At 40.2% G+C, this 21,781-nt stretch overlaps 1 protein-coding gene across 1 annotated transcript; it reads left to right on the top strand.

Moving 5' to 3' along the window:
• Positions 1 to 1,967: 1,967 nt before the first annotated feature.
• Positions 1,968 to 18,449, top strand: LOC122045436 (reticulon-like protein B16). Its single transcript, XM_042605662.1, has 5 exons — positions 1,968 to 2,335; positions 15,767 to 15,947; positions 16,034 to 16,175; positions 16,277 to 16,346; positions 17,906 to 18,449. The coding sequence occupies exons 1-5, from the start codon at positions 2,215 to 2,217 to the stop codon at positions 18,070 to 18,072; spliced, it is 681 nt and encodes a 226-aa protein (XP_042461596.1). The 5' UTR covers positions 1,968 to 2,214; the 3' UTR covers positions 18,073 to 18,449.
• The last annotated feature ends 3,332 nt before the right edge of the window (positions 18,450 to 21,781 follow it).

Raw genomic sequence — 21,781 nt, 5'->3', positions numbered from 1 at the left:
AAAGAAAGAGAAGAAAAAAAGGTTGTTGTTAAGCTTAGAGTTCTGATACCATATTGACGATAAAATTCAAACATATTATTAATGAGCATATGGTATATATAAATATCATTACAAGTGAAAATAGAAAAATACATCAATTAGGAAAACAATAAGTATTTTCTAATAATAATTATTTTCTAATAACTAGGAAATAAATAACTATTTTCTAATAATAATTATTTACTAATAACTAGTAAATAAATAACTATTTACTTATAATAATTATTTCCTAATATTAATGACATTGGTTAGATTAATAATAATTTTCTTAGTTACCATTTAACATTAGCCGACTAGTCTTATATGCTTGTACCACCATTTGTTAAAAAAACAAGAAGGAAGAGATTTATCCTTAGAAATTATATTAATAATTCTTAAATGTAATTTTTATTAATAAATGTATGAATATCAGATTAAAAAAAAAAGAAAATAACTAGTTGTTCGAGTGGGTTAATGGAAAAATAAAATAAAAGGACTAATATGATCCATCTAATATTAGAATATTAGATAATATTTGAAAGGAAAAAATGATATACAATGACATCGATCATTAATAATTAATGGCGATCACGATCACTAGCAGAGAATGATCATCGTATATCATCATTTGGTCGATTTTATCATGGATGATTATTAATTAGCTATCATTAAGTACAACTTAATGATCATCTACTATTATCATCAACATCTATTTCTATTCTCCATTCTCTTTCCCCTTGCACTTAATTAAGAAAATTGTGTTATCATTAGGGTTCGGGTTGATGGGTCTCGTCGGCAACCCGATTCGTTTACAATCCGCTTTGGGATAGATGAGCATCATCATATGAGTGCGTTTTTCCTACCCCTCTAATATTCTCCCCTCCCGGTCCCATTTTTTCTTTTACTCTTATATCCCTTCCTATTCTCCTCCACGTTTTATTTTATTTTATTTTATTAATTTTTGTTTTTAATCAATTTTAATTTTTATCATTTTTTTATTAATTTTATTCTTTTCAATAATTTTTTTATTATATATTTATAATCTTTTATTTATTTTTTAATTATAAATTTTTACATCTTCCGAAGCCCTCCCATCCTAGCTCTTCTATTATTCACCTTTATGTCATTTTTCTTATTCTATTTTTTTTTATTAAATATTTTCTTAATAAGAATGTTATACTGTTTTTTATATTTATAATATGAGATCGGTTCCTCTGTCTCTAATTTTCTATCTCCATATCTTACTCGTCATCTCCAGCTCACTATCAGCGGTTTTCGATCGTCGTCTCGATCAGAACTATACCCTAGGAGAAAAGTGAATCAAGGGGTTGCCATCGGCGTGATCGTCGTCGAAATTCGGCCGAATCTAACAAGGGACTCAGATCGATGGTGAAAAAAAGTCTGCTCAAATCTGACCGGATTTCGACGTTGATTGTGTCGATGGCAACCTCACTGCGTTCATCTTTCTCTGTGATATAGTTTTAATCGGGACGAGGAGCGGAGGCCACCGACGGTGAGTTAGGATGATGAATGAGACACGGGGACAGGTGATATTGGGACAGAGGATTCGATGGATAAAAAATAAAAAAATTGATGAAAAAATAATAAATAAAATTTATTAAAAAATAAAACTAAAGAAGTAAATAAAATTTAAAAAAAAAATAAAACTAAAGAAGTAAATAAAATTGAAAAAAATAAAATAACTTGTCTATTTTTTAAAAAGGGGTAAAATGGTCATTTAATAGGAGATAGAGAGGGGGTGCGCTGTGAGCTGTGAGAGGAGGAGGTGGGAAAAGTAATTATCACATCATATTCATTGAGTCAAGCTTCCGCGTGGACGAGTCAAGATCCGGTGCGCGACTTGGACCCGCAATTTGCGAAGCCACCGGGTCGCAAAGAAAGCCGGCGGTGAACCGGCGTCAACCGAATAAAAGCCTCAAAAGGAACGCCAAAATGAAATACAGTTCATTTTTAATTAAATTTCGACTTCTTCTGCGACCCGAGGCCGGCGCCGACGCCGAAAGGGGCCGGCAGGCGGAGTAGACAAATCCGACTCCACCAGCTGATCTATCGAGGCTTTGCCTTGAAATCTCGATACTGCCGGTGGAACGCCGCTCGAGATTCTCGCCTCCCTCCTACCTTGTTTGATTTTAATTTGTTTCAGGGGTTGAGATACTCGAATCGGGGGCGTCGTCCATGGAGGGCGCGCCTTCAGACCCTTCGCACGAGCTGATAGCCGCCGACAGGCGGATGGACCAATGCTACCGCCTCTTCAATCGCCAGCGGTCTCTCCACCAGATCATCGGTGGTGGGAGGGGTACGTTTTCTCTCTCGTAGGGCAGCGATATAGAGAGAGTCTCACTCAGTTTTTCAGTCTGTGATTCTCCATGGATGATTGCCGGAGAGAGTTTTTCTAGGGTTTGTAGCTAGCGATTATCTTAGCTTACTGACCACTTGTTAGTTCTTCTGAAAGTAGTTCGGTTTTTTCCTTATAGCAGTATGTTTTGCTTCTGTAACGGAAGTAATGGAACATTACTATCCATTACGTGCCTGTGTATGGAAACAAATGGGCCTTTATTGATCAAGTTTCCTGATAATTGACTGTCCTATGCAGTTCCTTTGCCCCTCACTTTGGAGCAAGCATTTCTTTGTTGTTACTCACCAAATGTTGATAGGGCTCAGATGGTACAGAGTGAGGGGATTTAACTCCACACACTAGCTGTAGTATGAAAGAAAAACATTTTGTCTGAGCAATAAAAAAGTAGTTTATCATGATTGTGACTTCTTAAAATATAGATATTGAAGGGAAAATATTTTTTGATGTTTTCTTGTACTCCTATGAAACGTGAAAATGCTATATGATAGCTTAAATTTATTTATGAGATAACATCATAAAATTATGGTTTAACACTATACAGTAGCTGTTTTTGTAAAAGAAAAACCTTTTCTGTATGACCTATGGGAAAGTAGTTTATCATGATTGTGAGTACTTGTACTTTAGGTTTACTTATTTTCCTATCATGTGTGCAAATTCTACATGATAGGTAAAGGTTTAATTTGGTTATGAAATAAACCATAATATTGATATAGTGCAACCCTGTCTGTTTATTTAAGTTGGGAGCATAATAATTGTCTTTCTCCCTTGTTAGTGAGCCTGCCTTCATTTTGTTTAAATATCTTGATTACCTCATCTTTGTGACAAACTTACTAGACAAGACTGTCACACTTCATTTGAAAAGATGCATAACGAATTAGCCTCGTTGAAAGAAAATGAAAGAAAAATTTCTCTTAAGCATGGTCTGATCAATAGCAAGTCCTCAGCACAATCCTTGGATGCTACCTTTTGACAAAGCATTTAAGTGCTTTGTCCAAAATATTTGTAGGAATAAGATATAATAAGTTTTCTTATGGAAAGAGGATCCTAATTAGCATAATAAATTGCCTGGTTAGTTGGAGTAATTGTACTTACAGTCTTCACAGTGAACTACCAGAATATAGAAACAGTGGCAGTTTATTATTCAAAGGACTTCAGACAATGCACAAAGCTATTAGTGATTCTTACTAATGCCCTAATGGTATAAAGTTTTTGGTGGTATGTGGTTCTCCACCTATTTGTACTGCATTTGGACATTTAGCAAATCTTTCAAATTTCAATGTGAATCTTGAGTATGATATCTATAAGGGTAAATCCACCAACACTTGGGACGAACTTTAATGCATCATCATTGTTTTTCTTTCACAAATTTATTTACGGGATTAGCTTCTACCTTTAAAAATGATCCAATTACTAGTTAGATGCATAGAGTTTAGCAAGGACTTTTTTACTCTTAGAGTTTTTTTTTGTATAATGCTTGATTAGAACATGCTATGTAATATGAAGCTGAATGTGCTATGTTATATGGAGATGAATGTTGGGTTATGAAGAACATATGAACAAAAGATGAGAGTCATAGAAATAAGAATGTTAAAGTGAATGTGCACACATAGGAGGATGGATAGGATAAGAAACAAGAACATTAGAGAGAAAGTTGGGGTTGTACCTATTAAGAGAAAACTAGATGGTATTGACACGTACCTAGACATTCAATAAATATTCTAGTTAGACGATATGAGACCATGACAAATATGCATATTAATAGAGGAAGAGGGAGACCAAAGAAGATTTGGTTAATAACGATAAAACATTATAAAATTCATTTAAATGTAGATGATGAAATAGTATGGGATCAAGCCCAACAACGTAGGAGAATCCATATAACTTACCTCACTTAATGGGATAAAGGTTTGGTGACTATTGTTGTAGAACGGTTAGAACGGTTTGATCGGAAGAAAGTATAAATCTATGTTTGATTGCAATTAGGCCCATTTCTATTGGGCTTTCATATGAATTGAGGTGATATAAAATTCCATGTAGAATGAGATAATAAATCCCATGAAGGAATGGGGATTATCATTTTCCATACGACAGAGAATTAGATAGTGTTAGTAACTAAATCTATCAAGATTTACACATCTATTTGGTAACAGATATCCTGTACTTTCCATTTTATCAAATATATCATATACTACAAATTTGGTAACAAATCTATCTACATCATTTGTCTATCCATCTGATGTTAACTTGATGGTGTATCTAACACATGTAATCTAACTCATCCCCATCAACTACGAACTCATTTAATATGAAAACATTTTGTTTCAAAAAAAAAATCTTTTAATAATATGTTATTCTAAACCATAAACAATAAGCCTTCCCTGATCCAGCCATTTGGAAAATCCATAGCCTACCCTGCACCTTCAATGTTCACAACCATTGAATTGCTCGCTTCTCTGTGATCGTTGAACTGCCCCTTGCTCACCCTCTCCACTCACCAACTTTACTTTTTTGCTGTTGCCAATGGAGGAGGCATCATTGCCAACAGCACAAGCGGGATAGGGTCTTGAAGGAGTAACTGCAAGCCGCTCGATTTGTGTGTGGGTTTCATTGCCTATTTACATTATTAGACATTGCCTTGTCTGGTATACTAAAGGGCTGGTATAATCTGTTTCAAGAAAAACGAGTCGTCAATGCCTCTCTCGAATGCTTGAATATTGCATCCAGTTAATTTTACAATTAGAACAACAAATATATTACTTAAGGTCTCTACCCATTATTGGTTTCATATAAGTGGAAGTGTTCTGGAAAAATCCAGTTTCATTGTTCAGTGCAGCAAGATGAAGGTGAAATCAAAACCAAGTGCGTTAGATGATCAAAGAAATTGCATCTTAGTTCACTTCTAAAAATCCAAGTCTGCTTAATTAATGCCATGCCAGCTTACTTGTCCATACAGATGCAACTCCCCTGCAAATTCGATTCGATTCATCACCTAGTGGCATCTCCTTATGTTTCTTTATCAAATTAGAGTATACTGCGTAAATGATACACCAAACTTCTCCCAATTCTCCTTAAACTTAAGCTTATATGATCACAATACCGACATATGCTTTGACTAAGTACAACCAATCACTGACTGAATCCCTAATTCCAACAGAACTGTTTATCCTGCGTCTAAGATTAAATAAGATGTTCTACCATCGGCAGCAACTGTGGGATGCTGCTGTTGAAGAACAAGGAAGGAGGAGGAAGTATGATGCCTACTAGGAAGAGGATGAGGGTGTTGATGGGTTAGTTAGGCTTTGGGATAAGTAATTTTTTTTTTTTTCAAATAGATTGTGGAATGTGGATAAATTTTTTTATGGCTAGGATTTTATTCAGAATAATGTATTGTTAAATTACATAGATTAAGTTACATAAGTTGGCATACAGACATGCCATCAACTTAACAGTAGATGTGCCTGTATTATAATTCTAATACATAATATAATAATTTCTCCACAAGAATTATTTTCTTGAGTTTTGGAGCCGGTTACCAAGCAAAGCCTAGATTATAGCGTCACATGGAATCTGCTTTTAGCTTCTTGGTTGCTTCAGTTCAACTTCATTCTTTTCTAGCAGTTGTCATGGAAATTCAGCTTTGTGAAGACCTTAAAATCCTTTGCCATTGGAAATGTTCTAGTTTATTCTTCCTCCATTTAATTTTTTTCTCTACTGCAAAGGGAGAGGTTAGCATTTAATTTATTTTCATAGTTGGATATTATAAATTTATGAAGTAATAAATGTAGGATCGAAAAGCGCAATAGAAGGGGGGTTGAATATCGCTAATTTGAAAACCTTCTTTTTTCTTTTAAACACAAACATAGAGATGCGCAACGGAAAGAATAAAATAAGGCAAGAAGGACTCTGACGGTTTTACTTGGTTCATAGCCTAGTCAACTACTACTCCAAGACCCGCAATCTTTGACCGCTTCGATGGATAATCCACTATAAGAGACGAAGCAAACTCGTACAATGAGTGAAGATGTATAGTAACAACCTACTATCATCTTTTAAGTAAATGCAAGTAATAAAAATAATATACCAACAATCGAAGATGTAGAAAATGAGCGTAGATTGTTGGAGAGCCTTTCGGTGTCGTAGTAACAACACTTGCACGTTCTGAGCAGCAGGAAGAGTATGAGATGATTAACGAAAATTGATTGTTTAGCCTTTGACCTCGAGGTCCTTTTATAAGTTTTTCATTCGGGTGACTGAACCTCTTTTCGGTTGACCGAACTCCGGAATCCACCCGGCTTCACGTCCAGGTTCACGATCATCCCTTCCACGAAATCTGCCTTTATCAGTCGACCGAATCCTAGTTCGGTCAATTGAACACTTAAAACTTCTTTTGTTGCTTGCTCCGAGCTCATTCGATCTCAGGTTACCAAGAATGTTTGATTGACTGATTATGCTATCCAAACTAATATTTCCTTCTTCAACATAATTTGAATTTGATCTAATCTCATTAATGGGGTTCGGTTGTCTGAACCTCCAGTTCGGTCGACCGAACCCTTTATCAAATTAAGATCTCTGGATTTTGCACGCGTCAAAAGTTATGACCTTTTGAAGTTGAAGGGTCATGATCTTGCAAGACAAAGTTAGATAACGATATGCATGTATTAATATGACAGGACTGTCTGGTCTCGACTTACAAATCTCTATTGATTTTTTCAGTTGGATCATGCTTAAGGTTTTTGTCCCAAACGAGACATAACCTCACTGCACTCCTCTCTAGGAGCTTACCTTAACTTATCCATTAAACATCTGGTCCTCCAGACCTATTTGGACCTGATCGACTAAAACTTTTCTGCAATACTGAGTTAGCACAATAGATATTGATCCTGTCGGGAAACTGAGAAGACGAACCTACCGGAACGACGTGTCTGGAAGGTTGACCGTATCCCCATGACCCGGCTGATGAGCTGTCTCCTGTGTTGACCAAGTCGTCCGATGCCTTCTGGTCAACCACACCTGCAACCAGTGACCGGGTTGCCCCGATCCCTGGTACCTCGATGCCGCACGGATAAGTATCCACATAATAACAGGACAATAAAATAAATACAAAATGAATACGGCGACGTACCCTGGCCCGGGGGGGCGCCCTCGGATGGATGGGTGAGCTGATCAAGTCGTCGCTCGACTCTGGATAGCAGATAAATATCCGCCAGGTGAGTAACTGGCTCCGGTGGCTCGAAGCCGGGCGCGATATGGATTCGCAGGGCGACGTATGATCTGACTACAGCCTCGGCTCGTAGGCCGGAGCGCCACAGCGGCACGAAGGCCGAACACTCCGTCGGCTCGCAGGCCAGGATACAATAACGACACGAAGGCCGAATACACTCTCGACTCGCAGGCCGGCATATAGACATAGTACGATACCTGAACGGCAACTGCTCGGAGGGTGGCGGCGGACAGCTGCATGGATGGTGGCGGCGGACTGCCAAGAGGCGGTACTCGCTGTAGTCGCCGGCAACGGCCATTAGAAGTGCCGGCGGCGGTGACGGAGGTGTCGGTGGCTATTGGAGACGCCGGCGGCGGCTGTGGTAGCTGCCGGAAGCAGCAGTGACGGCGGAGGAGGCCGGCTGCAACTGGAGGAGGCGGTGCGGGCCGGCAGCGGTGGCGCCTGTCGCTAGAGGTGGAGGCATGGAGAACTCCCCGCGATGCTTGGCAGCGAAACGCTGCTCGCGCGAAGAAAAGAATAATAGGTGGCGGCTAGTGACCGGTTCCTGCGAGGAAGGAGCAGACGATGCTGGCGGTGGCGTGGGGCCACGGCTCGATGGTGGCAGAGCCGCGTGATGCGCCGACAACAACGGCGAGAGGCAACGATGTCGAGAGAAAAGGGAGGAGGTGGCCCGAGGATGATCGTCGCCAGCGGACCTCTCCGGCGTCGGTGACGATGGATCAAGAAGAAGCTCTTTCTTCTTCTTCATGCGGCGGCGGCGGAACCCGGCCTCCTCTATTTCTCCCTGGACGACCCCCTCTGATCGGTTGGTGAACAGTGCTTATAAGCACTGTTAACCCTAAAGCCCTCATCCTTCCAAATGACAAAAATGGCCCCCAAGGTTATATCCACATCACAAGCCTTCCTTTCAAGTCTAATTGAAGGAGGCGCGAGTCCGACTGACTAGACCAAGCCGAAAACAGAATCGCTACCGAACGCGAAATTAGATCACGAGGCTCGTCTTATCATGTCAAACGAGTAGCTGTGGCGAGGCCACGCAAGTGACTCAAGTAGTACCAAGCGAGCGACGAGAAATGGTGCGGTCCGGGCGACGGAGATAAGGCAACATAGGTAGAAAGGCGGACGATCGAGCACGCGATCGAGAAGATGCCGATCAGACAACCCGAAAAAATGCGAATCAAGCAATCAAAAGAGCGTCGCACGAGAGACAGTAGTAAGGCTGAGTGAACTACGAGAAATAATACCAAGTCGGCCACCAGACTGATGCCGAGCGAATGATGCTGAGCGCACGACCGCGAAGATGCCAACCGGGCGATCGGAAGGATGAGAATTGAGCCTTGTAAAATGCCAGCTGAATGACTATAAAAGGTGATTGGGCGTCCTAAAGAGCGTCGATCGTGCGACCTAGTTCAAGCGTGTGGCCGAATGGATGGCCTAGCGATATCGGTCGGACGACTATGAGAGTGTTGACCGAACAGCACCAAGGATAGTCAACGGGCGATCGTAAAATGCTGGCCCGACAATCGAGTAAAGCTGAGTGGCCGATGCTGAACAGGCGCATCACAGGTGAACTGAACTGGAGTGTAGCCCGTGAGTCGAAGACGCATGTACGCGAAAGTCGTGAGCTGAACGGGCGCATTGCACGCGAAATCGAATGCGCACAGAAACGAAAGTAGTGAGCCGAACGGACACAAAGCCTATGAGATATTATAGCCTGAAACCAGCGGAGATACTCTCGTTTGCGACCATTGGAGATAGTTCGACCCCGAACGGGGGAGATAAGCTGCTCTGATGCACCGTGACCAATGAAGACATCTCTACCCGGACAGTTGAGATATGAGATCCGGTATGCTGGTCCGAGACCAGTGAAGACTGCTCAACCCCGAACGGGGGAGATAAATGCTCGTGAAGACCGCTCGACCCCGAACGGGGGAGATAGATACTCGCCAAGAATGCACGACCCCCAACGGGGGAGATAAATGTTCGTGAAGACTGCTCGACCCCGAACGGGGGAGATAAAATATATGATAGTGACAATCGCTCGACCCCGAACGGGGGAGATAGAATATCTGATAAGCTGATTCGAGACCAGTGACGACTGCTCGACCCCAAACGAGGGAGATAGAAGATCCGATAAGCTGGTCCGAGACCAGTGAAGACACTCGACCCCTAATGGGGGAGATAAAATATCTGAAACTGGTCTGATATCAATGATAATCACTCGACCCCGAACGGGGGAGATAAAATATCTGATAAGTCGGTCGCTCAACCCCGAACGGGGGAGATACACACTTTGATAAGCTCGACCCTGAACTGGGGAGAAAGGACATCCGAGGAATTGGTCCATGAAGTGGTCTTCAAGTCGGGGTTTTTATAGTCGCCGGTCCGACTCTGGGGTTTAACGTCGCCGCTCGACGGTGTTCAAGCCGGAGTTTTTATAGTCGTCGGTTTGACTCTAGAGTTTAACGTCGCCGCTCGATGGTCTTCAAACCGGGGTTTTTATAGTCGCCGGTTCGACTCTAGAGGTTTTTATAGTCGCCGGTTCGACTCTAAAGTTTAACGTCGCAGCTTGACGGTCTTCAAGTCGGGGTTTTTATAGTCGCCGGTTCGACTCTAGGGTTTAACGAGACATGCTTAAGTCTCTACTTACAAATCAGGGACTGTCTGGTATCGACTTACAAATCTCTATTGATTTTTTCAGTTGGATCATGCTTAAGGTTTTTGTCCCAAACGAGACATAACCTCACTGCACTCCTCTCTAGGAGCTTACCTTAACTTATCCATTAAACATCTGGTCCTCCAGACCTATTTGGACCTGATCGACTAAAACTTTTCTGCAATACTGAGTTAGCACAATAGATATTGATCCTGTCGGGAAACTGAGAAGACGAACCTACCGGAACGACGTGTCTGGAAGGTTGACCGTATCCCCATGACCCGGCTGATGAGCTGTCTCCTGTGTTGACCAAGTCGTCCGATGCCTTCTGGTCAACCACACCTGCAACCAGTGACCGGGTTGCCCCGATCCCTGGTACCTCGATGCCGCACGGATAAGTATCCACATAATAACAGGACAATAAAATAAATACAAAATGAATACGGCGACGTACCCTGGCCCGGGGGGGCGCCCTCGGATGGATGTGTGAGCTGATCAAGTCGTCGCTCGACTCTGGATAGCAGATAAATATCCGCCGGGTGAGTAACTAGCTCCGGTGGCTCAAAGCCGGACGCGATATGGATTCGCAGGGCGACGCATGATCTGACTACAGCCTCGGCTCGTAGGCCGGAGCGCCACAGCGGCACGAAGGCCGAACACTCCATCGGCTCGCAAGACGGGATACAATAACGGCACGAAGGCCGAATACACTCTCGGCTCGCAGGCCAACATATAGACATAGTACGATACCTGAACGACAGCTGCTCGGAGGGTGGCGGCGAACAGCTGCACGGATGGTGGCCGCGGACAGCTGCACGGATGGTGGCCGCAGACAGCTGCCAAGAGGTGGTACCCGCTATAGTCGCCGGCAACGACCACTAGAAGTGCTGGCGGCGGTGACGGAGGTGTCGGTGGCTACTGGAGACGCCGACGGCGGCTGTGGTAGTTGCCGGAAGCAGCAGTGACAGCGGGGGAGGCCGGTTGCAACTGGAGGAGGCGGCGCGGGCCGGCAGCGGTGGCGCCTGTCGTTAGAGGTGGTGGCATGGAGAACTCACCGCGGTGCTTGGCAGCGAAACGCTGCTTGCGCGAAGAAAAGAAGAGGAGGTGGCGGCTGTTGGGATTTTCGAGCCGCAAAAACCGCTTTTGCGTTGCGGAAACCCCGAAATCCCATGCCACCAGATCCATGCGAATATTAAAATTTTACATGTACAAGTTTTCTAATCCTAGATCTACTTTAGATCTAAATGTTTAGGGGTTTATACCTTTGATGCGAAGCCCTTCGCTTATTCCGCTCGTCCAAGGTTCGCCGGATCTCAAGGGTGTCAAGTGAACACCCCTTTATGTGTATCCACACGAACAAAAGGTGGAGAAGAAACTTAGAGTGTGCTAGCACCCTTGAAGGTTTCGGCCAAGGTGGAGGAAAGGGAGAGAAGAAGAAACAATGAGGAAGAAGATGAAGTCAATGAGCACAAAAATGTAACTCACACACACCCAATGGTGGCCGACCACTTTAGAGGCTTTTAAACCTCTATTGAATATCAAGAGTCACAACCCTTGATCTCCCTTATGATGTGGCACACACATAAGCCAACCTTGATGATGTGGAACATCATCATTGGCCCACCTAATGCCAACTCACAAATGAGGTGACAATGGTCAAGTCAAACTTGACCTTTCATCTTCCCTTTCAAGTCAAGTCAAACTTGACCACTTCTCTCTCATGGTTGATTAAATCTAACCATTGGTTCAAGTCAATTTTAATTTAATGAATTTCTATTCATTGAATTAAATTGACTCAATGAATCCAAGTCCAAATTAGACTCATTTAACATATGAACTAAATTGAGTCCAACTCAATTAGTTTAATTTGGATTACTCTTTATCCAATTTGGTTCATCACATGAACCTAATCATCTTGGTTCATCATATGAACCTATTCTCCATCTAATTGCCCTTTGTGTGTGACCCTATAGGTTCTTGTAACGTTGACAATGCTCCTAAACCCATTTAGAAGCATAAGTAATGAGCGGTATCTAGCAACACATCATTACTACCCAAGTTACAAGAATGTTGAGATCCAACATCACCTTGTGACTACTAATTGTGACTCTTCACAATATATGACAAGTGTTCTTTTATCCTTGACATCTAGATTGATCAGAGGCATAGACGGTGTCATCCTCTGATCAATCTAAATCTTGAACTCCAAGTAGACTCACTATAATCAAATGAGCTCAATATCTCATATTGACTTATTTGGGCATGACCATGCACTTAGTGGTCTCACTCTATCAAGAATAACGATGTCACTCCCGTTATATTGGAGGGATAGATCCCATCTACATCACTCACATCCTTGCGCATAATTTGTTACATACTCAGTAATCGCCTTTATAGTCCACCCAGTTACGGGTGACGTTTGACGAAGCCAAAGTATGTAACTCTTTATGTAGGGAACCATGGTGACTTCAGGTCCAAGGACTAATAGTCATACTAATAGCCACATGAGAAAATATATGACACTCATATAACGATCCATGATACTTTCTCATGGCGGGTCATTCAGTATACATTCTCCAATGCATACCCATGTGTCAACTTGATATCTCTATATTCATGACTTGTGAGATCAAGTCATCGAGTTGACCTACATGCTAGTCTTGTCGCATTAACATTGTCCCTGAATGTTAATACTTGACTAGGAATGATTAAGAGTAGCGTTCTCTATATCATCTCACTATCGATTCAATCAATCGATTGATATAGATAAGAATCTTCTACTCATGGACGCTATTATACTTAGTTATTTGGCAATAATACAAGTAAGTATAATAACCAAAACAAATGCCTTTATATACATAGGAATATGATACAATGAGTCCATACAACAATCATCATATGATTGGCTCTAGGGCTCTAACTAACAGCGGCCAGTGACCGGTTCCGGCGAGGAAGGAGCAGACGATGCTTGCGGTTAGGTCGCTGTGGCGTGGGGCCACGGCTTGATGGCGGCGGAGCCATGTGATGCGCCGGCAACAACGGCGAGAGGCAACGATGTCGAGAGAAAAGGGAGGAGGTGCTCGAGGATGATCGTCGCCGGCGGACCTCTCCGGCGTCGGTGACGATGGATCAAGAAGAAGCTCTTTCTTCTTCTTCATGTGGCGGCGGCGGAACCCGACCTCCTCTATTTCTCCCTGGCGATGACGCACCCCCTCTGATCGGTTGGTGAACAGTGCTTATAAGCACGGTTAACCCTAAAGCCCTCATCCTTCCAAATGACAAAAATGGCCCCCAAGGTTATATCCACATCAGATATAAAATAGTAAAGTAAAGCAGTGTTAGTAGCATTTAAGATTCGCCGGTCTGGTCATGGTCGATCGGAAACCTTTCGGTCATACTTGCTTAGAGTTTACTCCTCCAAGGCTTTTCATCTGCCTAACCTTCAATTAGGATTAGTTACTCGATAGACTTCTCACCACTATCTAACCTCCGGTTAGGACTTTTTCTTGCCTAACCAGTTAGGACTAGTCACTTGGTAGACTTTTTACCACTACCAAGACTCCGACCACCTTGACTGCTTGAACTTTTCCCTTTGCTAGTCAACTGGTCAACTTTAACCTAATTAGATTTCATTAAACATATTGTCAAACAAATATCAAAATCCTAGAGGTCAATTGGACCAACAATAAATACTTAATTTGTTATACTAATTGACTAATTAATTGCTAGCTAGTTACTAATTATTTGCTATAACTAAATTGTATTATTTGTATAGCTTATATAATATTATATCAAATAATAAAATATAATATATATCAAATATATTTTAACACTAAATAATATTTTTGTATTAACTTGGCACTTAATTGTTGGGGGAAATGATGCTTCTAAATGGGTGGGTTTGACCAAGTTGTTTTGGATTCAATGCTTCGTTTATGGTTTGATGGTCCCAAGTGTTTGACAAATGGTTTAAGAAAGGTTTAATTGTATTTTTGATGTGTCCATTAAGTGTGTACGGACTTATAATAGTGCATATAGAGTTGGATAACTCGATGCAATTGAGTTGGTTTGCTTGAGTTGGATGGATTGAAGACTTGGTGTGAAATGGACTTTGGAAGACAAGCTGAGAAGGATGATACACAGAACAAGCTTGTAGAGCGTGTTGCATCTAATGTACTGAAGGCTTGATGCAAGATATACTTTAAGGTGGTTCAAAGCGAGGTGGACTCGTGGGCTTGCTCCTTGGACCCTTGTGAAGGAACCAAATTTAGTGGATTTACGAGGTGGCTCATTGGATGAGTTAATACATTGTAGAGTAAGAGCAAAGTTGATAAGCCATGTAGTTAGTATTCATATTGTTTTTCTTGTGTTTATGTCAACTATAATCACACACTAGCACCCTACATGAAATTAAATTGTGATTGTCTTTGTTTTGCAAGAAAGTTTATTTTAAGCCTTGGGAAATCAATCTCCTGCACTAGAGGAGCAGCACATGCTAGGCAGATGCAACAAAGCTAAGGCAATAAAGGTGACTGCTATTGAAGCACAAGTTACTACTTTGGGGCAATCTATCTCCAAGGTGCAGTTCACCATAGAGGTGGTTAGTGTTGTTAGCTTAGGGAAGATATCTCCAAAGTAGTCCATTATTGGGATTTCACTAACTGTCTAAATCGAGTACAGATAATGTGGTGAGTTAGGTGTTGCCACCAAGAAGGTCATCCCATGATCAGATTGTTTCCCATTCTCATTATTGGTCATCTCAAAGTACACGTCCCATTCTCATTATGAGGTTCAATGCACGTGATTATATCCCATTCTCATTATTGGTCATCTCAAAGTGCAAGTCCCACCCATCCAAATGCCTTTAGATTGGAATTTTATTCACTTCAGATATTAAATTTTAAAATATAAATGATAATATTAGATGTTAAAAGTTAATAAATATGCATAAGAGGATTTTTGTTAAATTGTATAATCCTGTAATCCCGTGATCAGATTGACCTGATCATATGAAGTCCTTGTCACTGTTCTAGATTGGATGTTGATTTTGACAACCATGGTTACTTGGTTTACTGTTCTGCTCTTATGGTCTCATGGGATAAGAACATGAAGAAGAATCTTTCAAGAATTGAGTGAATATAAAATGATTCAATATTTTCATTTGAATGGTGTCATTGATTGCTATCCATTTACTAATGGTTGAGGATTTGGTTTTACATGCATTCCTTAATAATGAATATGACCTCCATCAACATAAAGCAACAATTGAGATGCCTTTGCACATATATCACATTTTGCCATTGTCCATATCTTTCTTGAATGTTATGCCCAATTTTACTATTTGATAGTACAAATATAAAATATTTTCTACAATCCTTCTCTGAGATTAATAATCGTGTGTCATCTTGATGTGGTTAGCCTCACAGACTGAAATTCCAGAACATCAATCTTGTTTTTTCTTTTATGTGACTGATTTTCACTTGGATTTCCTCAGCTGCGGATGTCCTTCTGTGGAGACGTAGATGGATTTCAATTGCTGTTGTGTTAGCTGCTACCATTGCCTGGTTGTTATTTGAGCGATCTGGATTATCATTCCTTACCATCTGTTCCGATGTGCTACTTATTTTGATTGTGATTCAGTTTGTGTGGGCTAAAAGTGCTGTTCTTCTAGATAAGCAAGTTCTATCTTATTAAATGAGCCATTATTATTTTTTTGTTGGGAAAACACACTTCTAGATTTTTGGCATTTTCTCTTGGGCAGGCCGCTCCAACCGTTGCCGGAATTAGTTTTAACAGAGGAAATGGTGAACAATGCTGCTGTTTCTTTTCGTGTAAAATTTAACAATTTGCTGATGATGGCCCATGATATCACTCTTGGCAAGGATTTCAGGATCTTTTTTCAGGTCAGAAATAGTTGCAATTTTTGTTGCAACTAAATCATCTTCATTTGTTGCCAATGTAAGACAATACTTAATGAATGTTTTCTGTTATATTTGTTGTATAGGTGGTTGGAATGCTTTGGGTATTGTCCATTGTAGGAAGTTTCTTTTCCTTCTTCACTCTTGCATATATAGGTACGACTTTCTCCTATCATTGTCAAATCATCAGCGGATATTGCATTAATGCCTGTCTGTTTTTATTATCAAGTCATAAACAGTGCGTCCATGATATAAAGCACTTGCTTTCTCCTGATGCACATGAAATAAGCTAGATGTGTCCATACATAACAATCAGATAAAGGTACTCCAGCATTCTTATGTTGCATCATGGAGACTGTACCAACAATTTTTTGCTTCCTCTCAAAGAGTGTTTATCTTTTAGTTAAGACGTTCCAGTTTTACTGATGGTATCTTGTCACATACTTGCAACTGTATGATGGACCAAATACCTTTTATGTTTGGCTGGTTAGGTCCATTCTGTTGCTCAGAAACTTAATGGAAATCAGAATGATTTGGAATGATGAGTGGAACATTTGTTTAGTTAATGGCATGGCAATTGAAATAATTCATTCTATGATTAACTTGTTAGGTCCATAATTTGCTCAGCAAGTTTGACTCACCTGATCTGTTGACCTTCCTAACATGTTTGACCCATTGGACCACTTGATTGACTGGTCTGCCCAACTTGTTCACACTCTAGTTTGTTCGGCTCCTTCATCCATCTGCTCTGCTTGACTATCTAACTCTTTAATCTATTTGCTCCATTTGATTCTTATGGTTCATCATACTCTTCTAGTCGTTTGACTAGTCAGATTCTTTTGATCAGACTGTTTGTCTTCCTGACATGTGCGTTTGTTAGGTATGCTTAGTTCATCCAGCGCTTCTAGCTTGTCTTGTCTGCCTTGCTTATTTGGTTAGCCCAGTGGTTCAGTCTGCTTGGCTCATTTGACCTATCCAACTTATTTAGTCCATCTGGCTCATTCAGTTCTCCCGACCGCTCTGACCCCGCTAGTTTTCTTAATATGTTCACCTTTTGTAGGCTGATCTTATGTTTCTAGTATTATTCATTATTGGCTCGCTTGATCTACTCATCCTAATCATGTCATCTTTTTGGCCAGCCTGCCTAGTTGCCTCTTACAAAGTTGGTTCGCCTAACCTGTTCAGCTCAAATAGTCAGCTTAACCAAATATCCATCTTTTAGCTTCATTTTTGCTTGGAAATTAATAAGTGATATTATATATTCGGTACAGATTGAATGAAGCATTCCTTTTAAACTCTGATACAGAATGGGTCAGTTCTTGAAAATATCAATCCATCTTCAGTTGATCCATTCAATCATTAGAAAGAAATCATCGTAGGATCCATTCATGTTCCGATCCGTTGCACCTTTCCAAACCTTCAAACATGACCTAAAGGGTTATTGAGATATTTGTTGCATGGCAAATATCTAATATCATTTGCTTAAAAGAGCTGCACTCTGCTAATCCTGACCGTTTCAGATGAATAGGTTGGTTATGTCACTTCTCACTTGACTAACTATTATATGGTTTCCCCTACTCATTTTCTGTTCATTCAAGTGTTTTTAGTGGAATGTTCCCACCTCTGATGAAATATTGAAACACTTTAATCCATAATCACTCAAACTTTACTGGATATTATAATCAAATTAAGTTGATTCTTTCTTATGATGGCAGGGATCATATTGTCATTCACCATACCCGTACTGTACAACAAATACGAAGTTCATGTTGATAAATGTGCTGGGTTTGTCCACCGGAAATTCTCCAAGCACTACAAGATAGTGGATGAGAACGTAATCAGCAAACTGCCAAGACGTTTTTCCAAGAACAAAGATGCATGATTTGATAAATTCAACAACTTGCCTAGTTGCTCCTTTTGAATTGGTCTGCTCTTGAGAAATTTGTGGTTACTGCACTGAGCAATTTATCTTGTAAAATCTAGTTCCTGTAAATTTAGTACTTGTGCTCTTTGACAGTGCACACCATCACTTGCTAAATCGTTTCTGAAAGGGTAGGACCTGTATACTCAGTAAGTCGGACCACGTTATGTTGTCAAAGTGAGTACTAATTGAAGTGTACATCAAGCTGTGAATGAGATGATTGCGAGCCAGACATGCTTGAAGACCTTGATATATTGAGCGGACTAGTTCCAGTATAAAGCAGTCCTATTAGATCAAGGATTGTTTTTGAATTTTTTTAATAATTTTTTAAGGAAAAACCTCGGTGCAACAATAAAATTATTATAGTGTGATGTGAAGGTTACATAATCGAGTTTCGAAAATAATCTTTTGCAATATAGAATATGATTGTGTATTTCACATTGGCAGGAGTTTCTTTAGTTTTATTTTATTTTTAATGTTCTGTCTGACATTTGGATAATATAGTAGTTTAAGTTAGGCAGTTGTGTTATATTGGTTAAAATTGACAAGTTCAAGTGGATTAATATTGATCAGACATTATAATAAGAATGGATAAAAAAAAAAAAAAATACTATAAGAAGTTGGCAAACATACAGTTAAGTTAGGCAGTTGTGTTATATTGGTTAAAATTGACAAGTTCAAGTGGATTAATATTGATCAGACATTATAATAAGAATGGACAAAAAAAAAAAAAATATTATAAGAAGTTGGCAAGCATACAGTTCAAAAAAAAGTAAGAAGAAAAAATTTAAATGGTGCTGACAGATGAAAAGTCTTGCGAAGAGTCAAGTTCAATAGATGTTCACAACAAGGACATGTTAAAGTTCATGCTTGACAAATGATCTAAATCCAAGTACCTTAAGGTAAGGTTAAAGTTGACTGAATAGTCGACAAGTAAAAAAAGTCCTAATAAATTAAGGTAAATAGGTCAAAGTTGATAGTCGGCAAGTAAAAAAGTCTTGATAAATTAAGATTGATTGAATGTTAGATAAATAGAAATTCCAGAGGACTAACCTCTTGACAAGTGAAAATCTACAAATCAATATTGACGGACACTGAGCAAAGGATGAAGCCTCTAAGCAATAAAGTCTTTGCAGATTGATACTAGGTAGATAAGGCAGTTTTGAAGACATGAGATCTTTCAATAAGACAAGGAAGTTCGGAAGGTAGTCGAGTGATATATGAGTCGACTAAGCAGTCGAATTGTGTTGGATTGTAATTAAACAAAATGTTTCTATTTAAAAATCAGCTGACTAAACAATTAACTAGGACATAATCTGTCATCTAATATTCGAGAATCAGACAACTAATGCAATTGTAGAAATCTAGAAAAAAATGAAGCCATTAATCTAATAGATTTGGCTGCGGTTATCATATAACAGTTACTACAATAGTTCAATTCATTAGCTGGAAGATCAGTCAATTCAAGTAATCATTACGAGCAAGATAATTTACTATATACAAGTTCAATTGACACAATTAGTAGACCCATTGTGTGATTTGAGTTTGTAATTTGCATTTTTGTTGTACACTAACTCAGTTATAGATGCGAACATGAAACTAAAGTGAATGGCTATTCACCCCCTTCAAGTTGTGATCTCAATCCAATAAGTTGTATTAAAGCAAGTTGCTCTGACGTGATCAACTATCAAACAAGTAAAGTGTTGAAGGAATAAAGGATCAATATGACGGAATTTGGGGATGGTCTCAACTATGATACTTGGTTCTCACCAACCTTTGGAGTAAGAAGTTTCTCATATTATTGTAGCAAAAGAGTTATAAAGATGATAACTCTCATTTGGAGGCCTCTCTAGAACTGTCTAATGCAAACTGTAAAGAAGGAAGTTTCTCATATTGGAAGATAAGGATGAAAACCTTCTTACAAATCGACATCATCGAGAATTGGTTTACCTTGATGAAAGGTTGCAAAGCTCTGAAGGACAAAAAGGCAAGACTCTTCAATAGAGAAAAATGTACAGAGGGACAAATATAAAGAGTTGAGGCAAACAAAGACTAATGAATATGTTAATTAATATTTTTCCTAATAATATTTTGTAGAGATAGGTGAATACAAGGACACCAAATTGAACAAACTTCATAAAAATTCTCACAAACACGAGAAGCAGAAGAATACAAAAAAAAAGAGCTCATTAGCTCAAGAAAGGAGTTAGGATGAGTGATGTTCTATTGACAATCTTGTCAGAGATAGAGTAATCTGAATTAAAATTATAAATTAAATCAGACTTATTTGTTGAGTTGACCTGAACAGATAATCTCAGGCTACTAAGGAGAGAAGGAAAACTACTTGGGATGACTGAGTTGGCTGGAAAATTGAATTACCTTATATGCCAGAGTGCAGATTCCCAAGTGCAGAGTCCAAGTGCAGACTCCCGACTTGAGAGTTCCGACTGTAGATCCCGACTTCCAGAGTACAGACTCTCGACTGGAGAGTCTGAGTTGCAAAAGACTACAGAGTTCGAGTGGCAGACTCCCGACTTCCAGAATACAGACTCTCGACTGAAAAGTCCAAGTTATAGAAGACTACAGAGTTTGAGTTGCAGAAGACTACAGACTCCTGAGTGTTGACTCTCGACTGGAGAGTCTCGACCGTAGACTCTCGATTGCAGACTCCCAACTGGAGAGTCCCTGTAGGACTGTCAATATGCCAGAGGGAGAGGGTGAATAGCATTTTTCGCTTTTTCGGAAATCAAGAGTACGTAACAAAAAAGAACAGAGACGGGAAGCGAACGTTAACACAGGTGGTTTTACTTGGGTTGGAGTCTTCGACGACTCCTATTCCAAGGCTTACACTCGCTGAGTGCTTTCGTTGGACAATCACTATAATAATAAAGTAATTACAGAATTTAAGTACAATTACAGGAATTAATTATACCAACAATACAACTTTGAAAACTTGCACGCAGGTTGTCAGTGCAGCTTTTAGTATCCCAAAGACTTTTTCGAAGCAGCGCGTGAGTATGAAAGTTGTAACCATTGATGTGCTGAAGCTTTTGGTCGAAGGCCCTTATATAGGCCCATTCTGGGTGCCTGAAACCCCTCTGAGCGCTTGGACCGCTGCTGATGTGGCGATCTCTCGTTGAAACTTGATTCGTCAAGTTTATCCACCTTCAGGATCCTAGACCCCCTCCGAGCGCTTGGACCATTGACGTGGGTTCGGCCAATCATCGCGCTCCAACTCAGCTTCTGTATATTTTTTTCTGGTCTGGGCGCTTAGCAGCCGCCTGGGCGAAGCTGGTCCAGGCGCCTGGACACCCTTTTTCAGCACTTTCTTCCCTTCAAAAAAGGGTTAGCCCAGGCAACAAAAAAATAAGTTTATTTTGTAAAATAAAGTTAGCACGCCACAGCAGAATAATAGTAGTAATTAGATTCTGTCTTTCTGAAATTAAGATCTAGTCAAGGTCTCAACTTAGGGTTTCTAAATGGATCTAAGCTGGACCGACGCTTACAGTTCCCTCAAACTAGAACACACCCTCACTAGATCTCCTCCAGTTGCTTACCTCCACTTACCAACTACAAACTTCAGGTCCCTTGACCCATCAGGAATTCTTACTAGATTTCAATTAATCTAGACTTTCTCCTGTCAGATCTCAACTGATCTGGACTTCGTGCC

Source organism: Zingiber officinale, chromosome 2B (genome assembly GCF_018446385.1).
Source record: "Zingiber officinale cultivar Zhangliang chromosome 2B, Zo_v1.1, whole genome shotgun sequence".
Taxonomy (NCBI): domain Eukaryota; kingdom Viridiplantae; phylum Streptophyta; class Magnoliopsida; order Zingiberales; family Zingiberaceae; genus Zingiber; species Zingiber officinale.
This window is presented reverse-complemented; position numbering and strand designations above follow the sequence as displayed.